The 15,771-nt window shown below is 44.1% G+C and overlaps 1 protein-coding gene across 4 annotated transcripts in view; it reads left to right on the top strand.

Annotated features, from left to right (window-relative positions):
- Window positions 1–15,771, top strand: part of LOC144768587 (sulfotransferase 1 family member D1-like) — a 353,317-nt gene that overhangs the window by 216,472 nt on the left and 121,074 nt on the right. For all 4 annotated transcript variants that reach the window (XM_078652379.1, XM_078652378.1, XM_078652377.1 and 1 more), the window contains 3 exons: window positions 6,726–6,852; window positions 10,227–10,321; window positions 10,469–10,649. In XM_078652379.1, coding sequence (XP_078508505.1) covers window positions 6,726–6,852; window positions 10,227–10,321; window positions 10,469–10,649 — 403 coding nt within the window. The remainder of the gene's footprint in view (window positions 1–6,725; window positions 6,853–10,226; window positions 10,322–10,468; window positions 10,650–15,771) is intronic.

Raw genomic sequence — 15,771 nt, 5'->3', positions numbered from 1 at the left:
TATCAGGGTCGGATCCTACCCCACTGTAGGGATAACTCCCCTGGATTATGATCTGACGATGTCTTGCCCATGTGTAGCATTCTGTGGTAAGGACGGGGAGTCCGCCGTGGTTGAAGACCGGAAGTGGAGCCTGTCGGGCGGAGACACCCATGACCGCCCGGAAGCAGCTGCCGGTCTAGTTGTTCGCGAATTCATGCAGGCGGGGAAATCGAGGAAGGACAATAAAAACACGGCACACACAGAGTCTTCAGGAAGCGATTCCATGGTGCCCGGAGGAAGACGAGGAGCCCAGCAGTTCAGGAGAGGAGCAGCGACCGGAGGAGCCCAGCAGACCCGGCAGGAAGCAGCATCTGGAGGAGCCCAGCAGTCCCGGAGGAGGTGCGGACTGGAACCCGTGGGATTACACCCCAAGATTGTACAAGGCGCTCACGCCCGGCGGTTCCAGGAAGGGAGAAAACGCCCCGGGTCTGGACGCCACGGCCCTGTGGACGGGCCGTGGCCGAAGGCAAGTGCCATTAAGGGGGGCCTTCCAGTGGGGGCGGTGGGGGTGTTAACTAGTTGATTCACGCCGGCCTCCTTCCACACACTCCCTACCTTCCCTTGTGTTCCCACTATCTACGGTGACGGTAGCATGTAGAATTTGTTGAAGAGCAGTGTGACTAATCCCGACCCTTTTTTTTTTCTCTGTTTCCTTCCGGGGAGAGCCAACAGGGAACAGACCAACGCCAGGAAGACGGTACACCACGAGCAGACCAGACACCCCGGAAAGCGTCTGTCGCATCACCTGTTCTTATTCATAGTTGTCTTTTCATGAACTGTACATCTAGAAAGAGAGTTGTCCTAAACGGAAAACTAAGAACAAACGTTCTCAATAAAAACGCTCCAAACTAATACCCCGCATGACCAGTGACTCATTGTAACGACCACTCGGACATTCTTACACATGCCATCAATAGAACCAAGCAGTGCTTCAGAGCAAAAACATCTGTCTATTCTGGTATGTAGCTGGTGTGGCAGGGAGTAGAAGGAATACTCTTTGTGTCTCGGGTTTTTCACTCACCAGGTGTCATGCAGTCCCCAATTCCCGGTCCATCCCCTGAGTGCTTCCGCTTGTTTTAGACTCTCCGCCGCATGTAACGGGGGGTACGCCCTATCCAAATCAATATCCAGCATGGCATTAAAGTCACACCCTAGTACCCAGTGGTAATCGGAACTGTCCGTCAGAGCCACGCTAAGGGTAGCCAGTTATCTATCTTGGTCGGTGTTCTGGGCATATATACTCCCAAGGATTATGTGTTCCCCATCTAGTAAGCCATGCAGCAGTACATATCTGCATTGCAGATCCACTCTTTGCTCTAGTAACTTAAAGGGTACAGTATCTCGCTCCCAGATTTCCACCCCCGAGCAAATGCGGAATAAGCAGTGAAAAACAATTGTCCCCTGCATTTCTTCCGCAATTTAGACACTTCATCGTGATTCAGGTGAGTTTCCTGAAGGAAAGCTATGTTTATCCTTCTCCCATTCAGCTGTGCCAGAATACGATGCCTCTTATGGACCGAGCCCATGCCCCTTACATTCCAGGTGCAATATTTATACTTATTATGTGATGTCATTTTGAAACAGAAGGTGTGGTGTCCCTGCAGCATGTGAATTTCTAAGCCAGTGAGATATCATGGATGTGAGGGCCGAGCATGCATAAACAACTAAATTCCCCAATACTAGGTTCCCCCAAAAAAACAACAGAGGACCAAACTTGAAACATAAGTCCAACATGGACTCCAAATAAGAAATGCCAGAGTGCATTCGCTAGGGGGGAGAAGGTACCAACTGCCCCATTCTAGTCGGGCATTACACCGCACAACCAACAGTCCCAATATCTTGACCTTCAAATTTAGCTTTCATGAATAATAAAGCAAAGCGAAATGCGGAATATCATATACATTACCACTCCCGACCATCACCGTACCACAGTTCTAGTAGTCCCTGGCCATTTGTGCAGTGATGGAAGGAAACAGTGTCAGGCTCGTTTCAGATTCAGAGCGCATTGTCGCTGCATCTGATGACTGCAACAAATCAGCTGTATTCTGGGCATCATGTGCTGCCGGTGCTGCCGCTGTCAAAAGAGCGTCAATTTGACTGTTTGTAATTTGTTCTGGAGTTGGGCTATTGTCCGCAGTTTCCATGTCTCTTCAGTTTTCAGCCATGTGACTCCCAGTATCCCGTGGTGTGAGCATCCGGCGCAGCTGGACCGACGGGAGCGAGGTCTGTGATGCCGCTGGTGTAAATGTTATTTCCAGCCAATCCGCCGCTTCCTCTGAGCTGTCGAAGAAAATAGATGTTTCTCCATAAATAACCTTCAGCCGGGCCGGGAAGAGCAGTGCGTATGGTTCTGAAATCTTAGACAGTGGATCCACAATCCCTGTCTGGAAACCACTCACTTTGTTCCAGGTTCTTCTCGACCTAGAAAGGAAGTGCTCTGCAGATTATTCACAGAGCTGCTATGTGCCCAGGGCTGAAGTCTTCATGGCAGCCAGTTTCCAGGAGGTGTGGGTCATCATTGAAGCCTGCACAACATGCTGGAGAAGTTGAAGGTGTGCCTAATACCCAGAAACCTGCCTTCCTGCTCAGGGAGTGAAGGAGAGTGCTGGTTCTGCAGGAGGTGTGACTGCCCACGAAGAGAAAACAACTGTGAAACACTCAGAAATAACTTACTGCCCTCATGAGCGACGGCAGAGGTAACCAATGTTGGGAGGGGTCTCCAAGTCTTCCATTGCCTTCCTGCAGTGTACTGCCTACAGAAATCAAGCCTGAGAAGAATCCAAATCTGTCCAGCACCCCTGTAGTGCCTGCAGGCCTGATACTACTGCTACCCAACTCCTAATGAATCCAGTAGGGGAGCTGCTGTCACCGCCAAACTAGAATCCGGAACCTAGCCTGAAGGCTCTCCCTGCAGATGTGTACTTCTTGTGATCTTGGCCCAGAGGCACAAAATGCTCGCAAAACATTTTACCAGGATGCAGCCTAGATGCTACATCTGCTAGGATTGGCATCCTACAAGAAGTCTGCCATGTTATTTACTTGCTACATAAAGCTGCTATGGCTTTCCCTTGTCAAAAGAGTGACTGGTCAAAGCACTGGAAAGTGTAAATGCTTATGTAGGAATTGTATTTGGAATGACAACCCCATAGCTGAGCCCCAGTGAATTGTGTAGTATTACCCGTGCTGTGTTATCAAAGCACTTTTATCTTACAAAGCTAAGCACTGGGCTTGACTGTGGAGTTCTGAGCAATGGACCCCCACATTACCTCTCTGTGAAACCTCTGACTGTCCTCCCACGTTACCCCGAGAGTCTTTGTACAGAATGGGTGTGCATGACCCAGTTTGCAGAGCCATAGTAGGGTGTAACCAGGTCACCAGTGCCAAACAACCTCAACCAGTGTCCGAGGATCCAGTAACCCCCACTCCCCCCATCTGCCCCGTGACCCCCCGAATGGGGTGTTGCAGTGGGACTGCAATAAAAAAAATGTCCTAAGTGTTACTGCGCTATTGGACTACAAGGAATAAAGGTGCCAGTGCCCAAACCCTAACCCCACTCACACTTAAACCCACAACATTCAGAGATGGAAACCATAGCCAACCCACAAACAACATCTGGGGAGACTAAACACCAAAATTTAGCATCCGCAAAACACTCTTGATGTGTCAAAAGTCATCATCCAAAAACCCACATGTAATAATACAGGAAAAAGGTTGATTTTCTTAAATGTTTATTGATCAGCACAGCATCAAGTCCTAGTACAGCAGTATCCAGGTTACAACTGACAAGCAGTGCAGAATGCTGTATGAGCAAAGCTCTGTTCAGAATATAGAATGTGTAAAGAAACATAACATGGCACATGCAGTTAAAGAGGCAGGAATACAGGTTATATAACAACTTAAATATACAGAATATAACACCACACCGTGAAGTAAGGGTGTGCAGGAGATCAAAAGGAACCCATATCAATAGCAGGTTGAAACCGTCATACATCATCCCACAAAGAATTATAAAAACACACTTTGGGGGTAAAGGAATTGAATTAAGCGGCGCACTGAAGGATTAGGGCAGTTGGCAATCAATCAGAAGAAATGGAAGAAAGAGGGAGAAGAAAGAGAACTTTCGATCCTTAGATGAACTCAGGCCCCAACAGGAGACCTAAAATCCTATTGCAGATAAAACTACCCAGAGAATTAGATGGTTGGATTGTGAAGTGGGATGAGAGGGAGGGAAAGAGTCTGAGAACTCTTACAGTAGAAAGCTCAGTAGCCTGTGTCAGATCTAGCCAATGAGATCATTAGACAGCTACATGGTTAAAAGGAACATAGGAAAGAAGGCATCGGGGATATAAATATTAAATCAAAACGAGGAAAAGTCCAGTTTCAAAACAGAACATATTACCTTGTGTGATGTAGAGTAAATGGTAGAAATTTAAAGTTCTCATTTTGGCCCAAAGAAGTATCCACAATCCTTCCGAACATTTCTGAAAGATTCTAGACCACTGTTTGGTATTGTCAATAATGAACACATGTTTGTTCACTTCCATTTGCTAAATAAAATGTGTCATTTCCTACTCCTTACAGGGATAAAACGGCAAGATACTTTCCACCAGTTTAAGTGGCAGTACGGCCATGGAGCCCTTTTAAATGGGAGAAGTCTAGTCTATTTCCATTCAAGGACATGCAATACATAGGTCTGTAGGTTCTTTTATTTGAGAGTCATTACATTCAGATGCGTTCAGTGATTTCTTCTTTTCAGTTCATATGTATTCAAATAAATCTTCCATAGTACACAGTCAGTCAACCCGCTTCGACTTCTAAAATGACAGGATTTCTTTAAGACTGCAAACCCAATACAAACATGAATATAAAACACTATACATTTTTATACAAAATTTCACCTACTATGTCATACCATCAAAAGATTAGGGCAGTTAATCATAAATTATTTTTATTCTCAAAAGCATTATTGAAATGACCCTAATTCTTAATTTTAATTAAGATTTTAATCCTATGTAAATATTGGAGCATGAATATTTTTACAATTAGCATAAAATAGGCTATAAACGAAAAGAGAATTACATATGCAAAGTTAACAAAAGAACATGATGTTGCAGAAAATTTAAAAAAGAAGAGACAATACTATGGGTATTAGTCAAGAGCAACAATCAAGTAGTTTCATACCAATATGCTGGATCACTGTGTTAAAACGAAAACAGAACTTGTTGGGAAGTTTAAGGAAACACTAGCATTCAATGGGAAATAAGAAGCAGCTCAGCAAAATATCAAAGACAAGTGTCACTTCAACTGACCATGGCCCTCACTAGAATAGGTCAGTTGGAGCCAAAAAGCTAAAATCATAAAAAAGTAAACCAATATATAAAGATGTTCTCTTAATACAAGTCAATGAAGAATACTTCAAGAAGCTTGTTACTCTCAGCTACAGCTTATCTAATGTTTAGGTGGCTGGATCTTCTCCCCAAGGAAGCTCAAAAAGTCCTTGAGGGGAAGATAGCATCTACCTGCATAGCACTTACCTTATTATGATCACAAAACCCTACTTTTCTTTGAGGTTTGAAAATGAGGTTATGCTGTCAGGAAATGTGCAAGGCACAGTCGTGAGCCATTAGGCTTCTGAGCCCACAAAAAACATGAAAGTTTGCCAATATATTCAGTATTACAGGAAACATCAAGGGAATATAGAACAACATCCATCACTGAGTGAATGGTTGGTGTATTCAGGACTACACATGCAGTTACTAAAACTACATTACAGAGGATCATATGAATGTGATACAGACAGAGGTTAAGTTTTTTTTGGAAACAAGTATTGCTTGCAGAGAGCTACTCTACATTTTGGTGGCAAGCTGACCAAGCTACAAATGATGCCACCTTCCTAACGACCCCAAACTGCTATCCTCAGACATTGCTTCCAGTTAATTTATTTGCAGACTCATACTGAATTTGCCCCTCTAATCCCTGAGTCCTGACACTCACTCTACACTTGTCACTCTAATGTGCACAGCTAACCAGTGAAGCTGATTCCATAACTTTCTCTTCTTTGACCTTTACATGACCCCTCTGCACCAATCAGTCACTGCCATATGGGTGTTGCAAAGCAAAAGTAGCTCCCTGCTACCTTTGAACACATTACCCGTTTGTCTGACTACCTGTAACTTATGGATGATCGTCTTTGTGGGCCACCAATTTTACAGCATTTCCATAATGTCAAACTGAAAGACTGCTGCTTGAAACAAAGTTTTTGGGGATGTATCTATGGAACAAACACAACCAATATTGCCAATTCAGTTGTTAACAGGAACTTGTTTGCCACTACGTTTATTAATAATAATAATAATAATAATAATAATAATAATAATAATAATAATAAAGAGTTTGTAAAGCGCCTGGTTACACTGATTGGTGTGTCCCCGCGCTGCGGTCAGAAAGAACCTCATAAACAGATGAGTGTTCAATATCAGAGCTAGGCATCTGACAAAACCTGTAGGACTCAGAGCTGGACCATGGAAAGGCCAAACCCCAGAGTTTGCACTGCTTTGTCTGCAGGAGGTTAGCTGAAGTGATAGGTGCTGAGGTGGATCACGTGACCTCTAAGGCAATCATGAAAGTCCACCTTTGTTAACAGAATGCCTGCTGGACCTAACATTCCTATCTTCTTTTCTATGCAGATTCTATACATGGCCCGCAATGCCAAGGACGTGGCTGTGTCATTCTACTTTTTCCAGATGGCAGTGAAGTTGCTCCCCCCCATAAAGATGTGGGCGGAGTTCCTGGAAAAGTACATGGCTGGGGAAGGTGAGAGAAATAATTATTCAGAGTCAGTCCAAAGTTTGATCATGCAGTACTGACTACTATGCCCAGGTGACATTTTTATTACATTGACAACATTTCACAAAAATTGGGAATTACGAGTAATGTGAATTGCATAAACTTGTTTTGCCATTTTTGCGGTCACACAGTTACATGTAAATGTTTGCGTGTGGGAGACTGGTTCGAGCAGAAACTCTCTTGAGGGATGCATTTTCGCTGCAAACTAGATTCCTCCTAATATCTTGTGTGACTTTTCTAGGCAAGGTGTGCTCTTGTGTGATATTTTGACAATAGACAGCGGGCAAGTACATTAAGCACAAAAGGCTTACCTTCACTTAATTTCTGTGAAAAAACTGCAATTTTGACCACTTTACTGGCGCCCGCCTATTCACAAATACCGGGCCAGAAAGCAAACTGAGACGCTACAACAGCAGTGGATATCTGTGCTCCCTGCCCTTTTGGGAGCACGGTGCTGCATCACCATGAAGAATTAGAGTAGGGGTCATAATGAGAGATGAGAAGCACAAGGGACATCTGGTGAGATAACAGCCAGCAAGACGAAAAGGGGTGCAAGTGGGCAGCTTTCAGCTTGGATGAAATTGGCCATTATTAATGCATTGGGATCAGTGTACTACTCTAGACCCATGCAGACCAGCATGTGTTTTCCCGTCATTTTAACTCCAGTATTGACCGGAGTGGTGTGTAAGCCTAGGTGTGGGTGCATCTAACACTTAGGGGCCCATTAAGATGTAGGGGGATCGCCACCGCCTGCATTGCGGTGGCGATCCGCCCTACATCCTTCCCCACCCGCCACCCATTTACCCCCCGCTCTATTAGTATGGCGGGGTGTACCGGGCGGACGGGAAGACCGTCGCCGCTTTTCTGCCCGGTCGATAAGTCGACCGGGCGGAAATCGGTTTAATATGGTGGCGGTGTTTGCTAGACATCGCCATCCATATTAGCATGGGGGTGGAAACATGCCTTTCTGTGGCAGTGTTGCTGCCACGGAAAGGCATGCGGAATTCTCTTACGGGGGCCCGTTAAGGGCCCCCAGGGTTTTAGGGGCTGGGGGGTGCATAAGGGGTGTACCTATGGTACCCCCTGCATTGTCATTGACATGGTGGCAGGCACCTCGTGGTGCCTGTCACCTTGTTCATGACAATGCATGCGTGCATTCCCAGCATTGTGGAGGGCGGTGCTGTGAGCACCGCCTGCCACAATGCAGGGAATGGAGGATGCCACCGCCACAGTGGCAGTGGCATCCTAATCACCGGTGCAGGACCGCCGCACCACTGGTGGCCGGTCCCAGCAACGCTAGGGTGGCAGGCAGACGGAAGTCCGCCCGCCATCCTAATGGGCCCCTTAGTTCCAGGTTCTGCACATTCGCTATTCACCTAGCAGAGGGGCACACAAATATTGCGTAGAACGTGTGTACATTTTACCTCAAGAGTCCATCAAACATTGCACTTCTACAGGCACCCTTCCTCTTGCATATGTAATGGATCCCGTATTCCCTCGTAGAGCTTGGTTTGGGTGGTGGCAGAGCCATGGTGAGGTTCATGATATGCTCCAAATCCTTTTTCATCCAAACTTTCTCAGTCCAAATTTCGTTTATCAAGTGTTCCTGCTTCTTCATCTCTCCCCTACATGCCCTTCCTTTCTCGTGATCTGGCTCTAGACTAAACTCTGCCCCGTATCAGAGGGTCGCAGTAGATTATATTCCACAATTAAGGCCTTGCAATTCAGCTCTCTAGCAGAGAGACGGGTGGAATGATGATTGATTGAATGTCACCACAGTGAAAATATTGAGTATTCACGTGGCATTATCGTTCATCGATCTAGGCCTAGATGTAGGTAATTTTATTTTACCACTTCTTAAATACCGAATTTTACTGATACGGTATTTAAGAAGTGGTAAAATAGAGGGGGGGGGATGTAGGTATTACAGATTCGGTAAATACCGAATCGTTAAGATTCGGTATTTACCGATTCTGTAAATACCGATTCGGTAATGCCCATTGATTCCTATGGGCATTGAAGCCCATAGGAATCAATGGGCATTACCGAATCGGTATTTACAGATTCGGTAAATACCGATTCCAGCAAGGGTGCAGGAGGTGTCACTTTGACACCCTCTAGCACCCCAAATACAGGCATATGTGCCATGTGGCACACAGACATGCCCTAAGGGCATGTCTGTCTGTCACATGGCATAGGTGTGCATGAACACATGTGCAAGCACACCTGGATTCGGTATTTTACCACCCAATTGGATTGGGTGGTAAAATACCGAATCTGAAAGGCCTTTGGGACTCAGAAGAGTCCCACCTACATCTAGAAGTTACCGAATCGGTAAAAGTATCGAATCGGTATTTTACCGATTCGGTACATTTACCGAATCGGTAAAATTGCCTCCCTACATCCCAAAAACCCATTTACCGGTTGGTAACGGCCGAAATAGGCCGTTACCGGCCGGTAAATGGCCACCTACATCTGGCCCCTAGTTCCTTGCGCACCAGGGTCTCCAACCTGCATGCAGAAGGCCCGCGTCCGGCAGAGCTTCAGCTGCTCTGAACCAGACTGGGCTGTTGTGTTGCCATTTAGGCAGGGCCTGGCCTGGCAGTGGAGGCTGCACCAAGCCTGGTTTGCCTATCGCTGTCTCTGTCTAGAGTGGCACAGTGGACAGAAAACAAAATGGACTGGAATGCTGTCGGACTAAATACCAGCAGCTGAGATGAAGTATCCTTCCCATCGCTTTTTATTTACTGAAACTTTGATGGTTTGTAAATGTATCATTTGTGGATTTCTGGAGAACCTGGGATGGCTTAGGCTCTTCTGGACACAGTTTGAACACACCTGATGTACACAGTGCCACAATATGGCTTCAGAGGTTATGTGCTTGATATTTAATTATGCTATGACCTGCAGACCAAGACTTTCAAGCTTGCAAGACCAGTTCCGCCCTGTTATGCTTCCCAGGTTATTAAACTGAGCAGCATTACATTTGGTAGCAGTAGCATCAGTTATTTCCAGTCCTTAGAAATGAGAAGCAGCAAGCATAAAACATTTTTTTTTATGGATTGTCTAACTCCAATATTGTGCACAACATTTTTAATGCATCTCATTAATACACCAGGAGGCAACACCTAGGTATTTAAATCCTGTTTTACGTTGTTGATAATTTCCGAAGAAAACAATTCACGTGGCACATCGTGCATACCAGGAGCCAAAAAAGACCACCTTCCCCAAGTGCAGCATTGCCACAAGTAGCCACCTTAGAAAGCTGCTATTCACAGTCCCCAGAAATAGTTAGTGAATGAGTTTTTACATGATCAGAGTGGTTCTGTCTTTTTTAACAGTGTCGTATGGTTTGTGGCACGATCACGTGAAGGGCTGGTGGGAGAAACGAGATGACCCTTGCGTCCTGTACCTGTTTTATGAGGACATGAAGGAGGTGAGAACGTTTGTGTAATTACCATAGGTTTCCAACTTCTAGAAATAATCCAATGACCGGGCTGCCTCTGATCCTCTTACTGGGAGAGGTCTGAACGTCTGACTTCCATGTCTACCAATCAGTTTGTCTCTATTCGTTTTCTGATAGGACCCGATACGAGAAATCAGGAAAGTGGCACGGTTCCTGAAAAAGGACCTGGAGGAGGAAGTTCTGGAAAAGATTATCCGTCTAACATCATTCAAGTCCATGAAAGACAACCCAATGGCTAACTACTCTACGTTACCACAGGCGTTCCTGGACCATAGCATCAGTCCTTTCATGAGGAAAGGTAAGGATGCACTTGCTGCTCTGGAGAGGATGGAGCATCGAGTCCTGGTTGCAGATGAGCAGCTCGAAGTGTGGGCGAGGAACCCACATTTCTAGCTACTCCATTTCACACTTTATCACCCTGGTAGAAAATGTTTATCGTTTTGGGCCTATGGTACTTAACAGAAACTGTGACACTTTCGGTTACCTACCAAAAGCTGTGATACATATTACATGTTATTTCCCCTGGAAATGGATCACATAATATTGTGCTTTCAAACAACTGGGTGATATCTAAAATGATAAGATCAAAGCCATTGTGGGTGACTCCTTTGGGAACCCTGACATTTAAAAATACCCGAACCCTGTGCTCCCGTTTGATATTCCGTTACAGGATGGTGGGGAAATTCTTCCAGGTGCAAAAATGACCCTAAACGTGTTATCTATTCTATCTCTCTCTCTCACTATTCACAGACACACACACATGCACGCACACAAAGACAGACAACACACATACACACATGCACACACATATAGTCAATGGGAAAAAAGTATAAACCTTTGTTAAGGTTAGGAAAATTCCATGTCGCAAGGATTGACAGATACATCAGGAATCCTAACATATCTGTCTGCGCAAAAATGGCTCATTGCTGGAGTATGTCCGGAAACAATCGCAGCTCCAGCAACGTGTCATTTGACATGGGGCAAGCCACATGTGAAAAGGCCTGTGTCACCCCTTACGCCTCCTTCAAGCAAGCGGAAGGATTTGACACAGTGAGGCCGTAGAAGTGTCACAGTAAAATCTCATAGATTTCACTGCAACACTTCTACGCTACAAGCCTTTTCTGTGTCGAAACTTCCACCCTGCATACATTATACCTGTTGTAGTGAAATGTAGCGCAGGGGTTTACAAGTGACCCATCTGCCTAGATGCGTCACTTTGTAAATATGGCGCAGTGTGGTTCATTTTTTACGCTGCCACAGTGTCTCAAAAAGTGACGCAATGCCGGCGTAAGGGCCTCATAAATAAGGCCGCCATATTTACTGTAAGGCCTCCATGTCGCAAGGATTGGGATACGTTAGGAATCCTGACGTATCATCGGCGCAAAAAATCCGCATTGCTGGAGTCTGTCTGAAACAGACGCAACCCCAGCAATGTGTCATTTCAGACTGGGCAAGCCTCATGTATTATTTTGTTTTGTAATTGCATTTATATAGCTCTTATGATCCCTGACGAGGCATCAAAGCTCTTTTTTTGTGAGTAGCAGGCTACTCCAGAATGCATAAATGATTAGTTGTGAATTAGTATAGTGAAATATGAAAGTAATTTGAGTGATGGACATGTTAGTCAGTTATTTGGAGTGAGAAAGCAAGTCGGAGGGATAGAAAAGGGAAACAAGGTTTGCATTTATATAGCACTTGCTACATCTGATGGGGTGTTGAAGCGATTTTTTGGCAAGTATCATACAACTCCGGAACCCACAAAGGATTAATGGTGAATTAGTATAGTCAAATATGAAATTAATTTGAGTGGTGGACATGTTAGTTTGTTATTTGGATTGAAAAGGATAGTGGAGGGAAGTAGGAGGAGGGTTGGGATAAGGAAAAGAGAGATGGAGGGGGAGAGCGAGGGAAACATTTAGAAAGGCTTGTTGTGGGGGATTGGAATAGTAAAAGAGGAATGAGATGATGCAAGGTATAGTAGAGTAGGGAAAAGTCTAGAAAGGGATATTTTGGGGATCATATTAGTGGTATTGGGTTTGGGATGAATGAGAGAGTTGAGGTAGAGGATATATTGATAGAAGTATGGGGTGAGAAATAGGGTAGTGCATTGGAAAGAGTAATAGAATGAGGTTTGGGATGAGTTGAAGAGTTGAGGTAGAGGATATATCGAGAGCGGTATAGGGTGAGAAATAGGGTAGTGCATTGGATATGCTGAATGAGAAGAAAATAAATAAATATATAGATCCATAAGTACATGAAAGGTATATAGATGCATAAAGAAAGGCACTATATGTAGATTAAAGATGCATTAAATAAACTGAGGCTTTCAAGTGTTGTTGTACTTTAAATTAATTATATGAAAAGCATAATGGCGATTAGCTGCTAAAGGAAAAATAAAAGAAATTCTTGCACTTACTTGGTGTCCGTGCTCCAGTCTTTGGTGACAAGTTGCAGAAGGGAGTGGAGAAATGCAGAAAATATATATATATATATCCACGCAACAAGTTTCCAATAGCGTGCGCTCTCAAAAACGGTAATCCACACCAAAGAATTTGCACAAAGGGGGTTTATTCCTCTCACAACATGTTTCGGCTGTGAAGCCTTGCTTTACGTGAGCAAGGCTTCACAGCCGAAACATGCTGTGAGAGGAATAAACACCCTTTTTGCAACTTCTTTGGTGTGGATTACCGTTTTTGAGAGCGCACGCTATTGGAAAATTGTTGCGTGGAAATTGACTACCGGCGTGCTCCGCCGGCAAGTGCGCCAACTCTCGAGGGGCCCCAGCAATCAGAAGGAGTGTTTTGTTTGCAGACAAACTTGCTCACACACAATTGAAGAACCACTCCCAACGTTACTCTCAAACCATCTTTATTACGGTCTGCAGCAGCATACTGACATCCATTTCTCCCAGCGATTTCTTCAGCCTAGGTCGCCGTACGTGTTTCGGGAAGGATTTCCCTTGTTCTCCAGCAGGGCTTGGTGAAAGGAACAGCTATGCAAAATGTTCAGGTGTTTTTAATGTCCTTAATGCCGCCCAGTGGACCTGTCTTGGTCAGACAGGCATTGTGGTTACCGTAGTCCATATTTCTGCCATAGTGGAAGTTGCCATCCCTATTCCTACAACATTATAATTCCAGTTAGGATGCTGAGTCATATCGGAACCAGTCCGCTGCTATCTTCCGCCAACCGAATAGGTACTTTGCTCCTCGTGTGTGTTCCGTGAATCGAGAACACATGGACCCGCTCTTCTTGTGGTGGGGTATCTTCGTGGCCAGAGCAGGCCACATATATTCCAGATGAACTTGCTCACACAATTGAAGAACCACTCCCAACATTACTCTCAAACCATCTTTAGTACGGTCGGCAGCAGCACACTGACATCCGTTTCTCACAGCGATTTCTTCGGCCTAGGTCTCCGTATGCATTTCGGGAAGGATTGCTCTTGTTCTCCGGCAGGGCCTGGTGAAAGGAACAGCTATGCAAAATGTCAGTCCTTAATGCCGCCCAGTGGGCGTGTCTTGGTCAGACAGGCATTGTGGTTAACTCAACTCCAGGTGATATTTATTCGACCACTTGGCACAATAGATTAGCTTGTGTACACACAGTCTAAAACACCTGGCAGAAAAATTTCTGCGATTGCCTTCCTCAATGCCAGTTTCGTGCAAGAGAGTACGTTGTCACTGGCTTCTGAAATACTCTCTAGTGAGCTTCCATTTCAGCTACACATATAGCAGAATCTCTGTGGACTATTTAGATATGAGTCTATATTGAAAATGAGGAAATTTCCACCACCCTCTTCTGCAAAACCACGTCATGCAACAGCATACTACAAGCAAACGGTGCACACCCTAAAGCCCTGAAGTGGAGCATCCTGTAGGGTGAGTTCCTGTGGGCTCGTCGGAACTGCTCAGAGGATGTGGAGTTTGAAAAACAGGTGACCACAATGCTTGAGCATTTCTGTAGGAGAGGATATCCAATGATAGTCCTAGAAAATGCACGTGAAAGAGCCACCAATGCCAAGAAATAAGATTTATTGTTACCTAAGGATACTAGAATGTCATCTGAGTCGAATGGGGAACTAATGAGATTTATCACAGATTTTAACAGTTGACATCAGAAGATGAAACAGGTAATCAATAAACATTGGAGTGTTCTTAAAAGAGATCAGAAATTGAAACCTTTTATTAAAGAACATGCTTATAGAAAAGCACCATCTTTGGGTGACTTATTGACACAAAGTTACTTCTCTAGTAAAAATGTATAGCAAAAAACAACGTGGTTATCACAGAAGGGCTTTGTGAAATGCATAGAATGTAAAGCCTGCAATTATGGCTGCAATATGTCGGAAATAACTACAATTCAAGAATCAAAAAAAGTAATCCAGGAGAGGATCACATGTGAATCCACACATGTGGTCTACTTGTTGGAGTGTAGATGAGGTCAAAGGTACATCGGCAGCACAGTAAACAAACTCAAATTGAGAGTCCTCCAACATTTGCGGGTCATATCAAATAAAGACTTTACATATGTGATGCTAAACACATCTGGAGAGAGCATGAAGGGATTCTAGACAAGAACACACTCTGGTATTGTGGCATTGAACATATAACGGCCAATATCAGAGGAGGAGATACAGAGTTAACTCTAAGACGTGCAGAATCTAGATGGATTGGCAATTTGGGTACAGAGATGTCCTGGGGCCTGAATACGGATGCAGAACTATACACCTTTCTGTAAATCTTCTCCTCTAGAAGAATGAGATAAAGCCATATGAATCCGTTATAATGAGCAGTGGAGAGTTTTATAACCTTGTGTTGGAAATAATACATCTCATTCTGTTGTGTATAGGAATGTTAAATGAATTGGGCCTAACTAGTGATTTTAAATACTCTTTTTTGAATCATCCATTGTGAAAAGGAAATCAATACATTGGATATTTTTGATATAGAGAGTAAGTAGGCTATTAATAACTATTTTTATGCAAACATTTTTAGGAAGTGCATTAAGTATGTAGTGTACCCATTGACATAAATCATTGTAGGTGGTGGATTTTACTTCATAAAGGTTAGAAGGTATGGATAAGAGGTGGACTATAAAATTAATTTATAGTAATTGATGTTTGTTATCGTATGGGTTTGAGCCAATTTGACATTATATAATATATAACAAGGCTTTTTTAGACAGGAACAAAGCACTTTAAACACACGCTAGAAAGCATGAAGCACTTTGATGAATATTGGGGAGCCTGAACTATATAGTTAGGTTTGTCGGCCTATCAAGTATCAGTTATTGGAGATTGGACTAAATATAAACAGTTTTTTGCACTCTTTTTCTATATAAAGAGTACAGAGATACCAGCATTATTGCAGATTACACATTTATTGGGTATAATCTGTTTTGAAACTCCTCCACTCCTTGTA

Source organism: Lissotriton helveticus, chromosome 7 (genome assembly GCF_964261635.1).
Source record: "Lissotriton helveticus chromosome 7, aLisHel1.1, whole genome shotgun sequence".
Classification (NCBI taxonomy): domain Eukaryota; kingdom Metazoa; phylum Chordata; class Amphibia; order Caudata; family Salamandridae; genus Lissotriton; species Lissotriton helveticus.
The sequence above is the reverse complement of the archived record's forward strand: the minus strand, read 5'-3'. Positions and strand labels throughout refer to the sequence as shown.